This window comes from Anopheles coluzzii, chromosome 3, assembly GCF_943734685.1.
Source record: "Anopheles coluzzii chromosome 3, AcolN3, whole genome shotgun sequence".
NCBI lineage: Eukaryota > Metazoa > Arthropoda > Insecta > Diptera > Culicidae > Anopheles > Anopheles coluzzii.
This window is the reverse complement of record NC_064671.1, coordinates 51039923-51042048: the sequence shown is the minus strand read 5'-3', so window position 1 is coordinate 51042048 and position 2126 is coordinate 51039923. Positions and strand designations below refer to the sequence as shown.

General features: G+C 47.8%; 1 protein-coding gene across 1 annotated transcript; it reads right to left on the bottom strand.

The window, feature by feature from the left end:
- Positions 1-224: 224 nt before the first annotated feature.
- LOC120956055 (uncharacterized) lies at positions 225-1421 on the bottom strand. Its single transcript, XM_040377434.2, has one exon. The coding sequence runs from the start codon at positions 1419-1421 to the stop codon at positions 225-227; it is 1197 nt and encodes a 398-aa protein (XP_040233368.2).
- Between the last annotated feature and the right edge of the window lie 705 nt (positions 1422-2126).

Here is a 2126-nt window from a genome sequence, read left to right as displayed (position 1 = left end):
GTCCGAAGGTCTTCAAATGAAGTTGGGAGCTTGCGATAGCACAGCATCAACCGCAAGCAGTACCGTTCCATCTGCGACATCGGACAGTATACCATACGACCAATCACGATGCTTGCGTCACGAATGCGTAGAATCCACTGGCATCCTGAGCCTTCATGCCATAGAAGTCGCTGAGTTGGCTTGGCATATCGGAAGTACGTCGGTAGCTCTTGATATGTGAGATTTCACGCGGAAGGATCATTTGCCATCAGCTGAAAGAAGCGCGTTAGCATTGTGTGGTGGCCTCGTTCGATGACAGATTCGATGTTTTCGTTCGAATTAAAGACGATTCCCTGTTGGTTCTCGAGGTGTATCGGTAGTACGACGACAGTGACTGTTTTTGCCTGCATCTCGAAACCGAAGATGATTGCCATGGCCTGAGATGCTGATATGTACCGAGCATCAAGATATTCTTGTATCTCGTTCAATGATGTAGATGGCGAAATTACTACTCGGTCGTGTCCCTTATACACGTACTTGTAAAGGTACTTAATACTGGCCACCGACGAACATACCTCGACGTTTATGTGACAATCGTATTTATGACACAACCATGGATTGTAGGGTACAACATAACGATTGTCCAGGTGTACACCCTTTACTGTTACAGTACGTCCATCGTTGCGTCGTCTATATACTGGATAACCGTCATCGGCTTGTTTTGTTTCATTGGTGAAATTTTTCGGGAACCTTTTCGAACATACACCATCTTTCATACACGGTGCATCCGGATTCGATCTACCGCATGGTCCATGCATCATGCACATGCGTACTGTTTGATAAAGTTGTTCGTTTTCTGGATCCGGGATTTCGGCAGAGTCTAAACGGTCATAATCATCCGCCGACCGTGGCTTGTCCGCTTCAGCAAGCATCAGCAAACAGTGAGCATGGGGAAGGCCACGCTTCTGGTATTCAATAACATGAATGCGTGCAATCTCTAAACCAAGAACTCCAGCCGAAAGGTCATCCAAGATGGATTTTAGTTTCAGTCGAAACACACGGGCCGTCAGATCTGGTCGATCTGCGGCATGTTGTCGTGGAAGTAAAGCTTCCGATACCTCTACCCATTTCGCGTTGCAAGTGACAGTGATAAATAAATCTGGCTTTCCAATAGCTCTCACAATGGCCATCGAATCTTGATATTGGGCGCGCATATAGCGCTCGCCTCCTGGAAAAGATGGGGCAAGAATAATGCGTGTGCCCGCTTGCCCAAGGTTTCGGTCGTGTTCGAGCGGATCTTCCGGTAACGGATTGACGATTGGACCAGCAAAATCCATTATGCCAGCGTATGCATCGGCACGCAGCTGTGCTTGATGTTCACGTTGGAATTTGAGCCGCTGTTCTTCGATCTTACAGCATTGATCAACGGCGTACTGTTGCATAAGCCGTCCTGCACGATGGATTAGGGATGTTTGTCCGGCCCTTTTACACATCCGATAAGCGGCATATTCTCGATTCGTAATCTGCCGTGATCTGGTATTTTCTCCAACTGCCATTTGTCCTTCACCGTCGGCTGGTTCATCATCGTTGCGGCTACCTGTTCGTGTGTGTCGTTGTGCCCGATCACGCCGCATTCTCTTTAAAATATTATATGTCCACCCAACTTCTGCGTATGGATGCAGGAGCGGATAGGCTAGTGGGTCATATAGTTGATGTGATTCGAAAACACGGCTGAGGTTGCCAGAAGCACGACATTGTAAAACGATGTCACGTGACTGTCCATGTTCTCCATAAAGGAATATGCCACCAACCTCATCGGCGGTTGGTCTGTTGTAGCGACGCTGATCGAGGCCCGGCAAGCGGGCGTGAATGTGTAGCTGGACATTTTGTTGTAGCGTCTTACGTTCATTTGCGTGACGAAACAGGTGAGCCAAGGAGTTATTGGCATCAAACATACGCTGTAGAATTGCCACTTTCATTCGATCCAGCTTATTGCTCAAAGCAACTCGTGCTTCGATAACATTGTTCTGATTCTCTTCTATACGCGTGTCGTTGAAATAAAGTTGTGCATATGCTGGCGCATGACCTGGGACTTGGTCAAGTGCACCGATTCGATGGCACAGAGTACCCTGGATACGGAACGTATA

Coding starts and splice junctions, on each gene's coding strand:
- LOC120956055 (XM_040377434.2), bottom strand. CDS start 1,421: ATGCAACAGTACGCCGTTGATCAATGCTGTAAGATCGAAGAACAGCGG.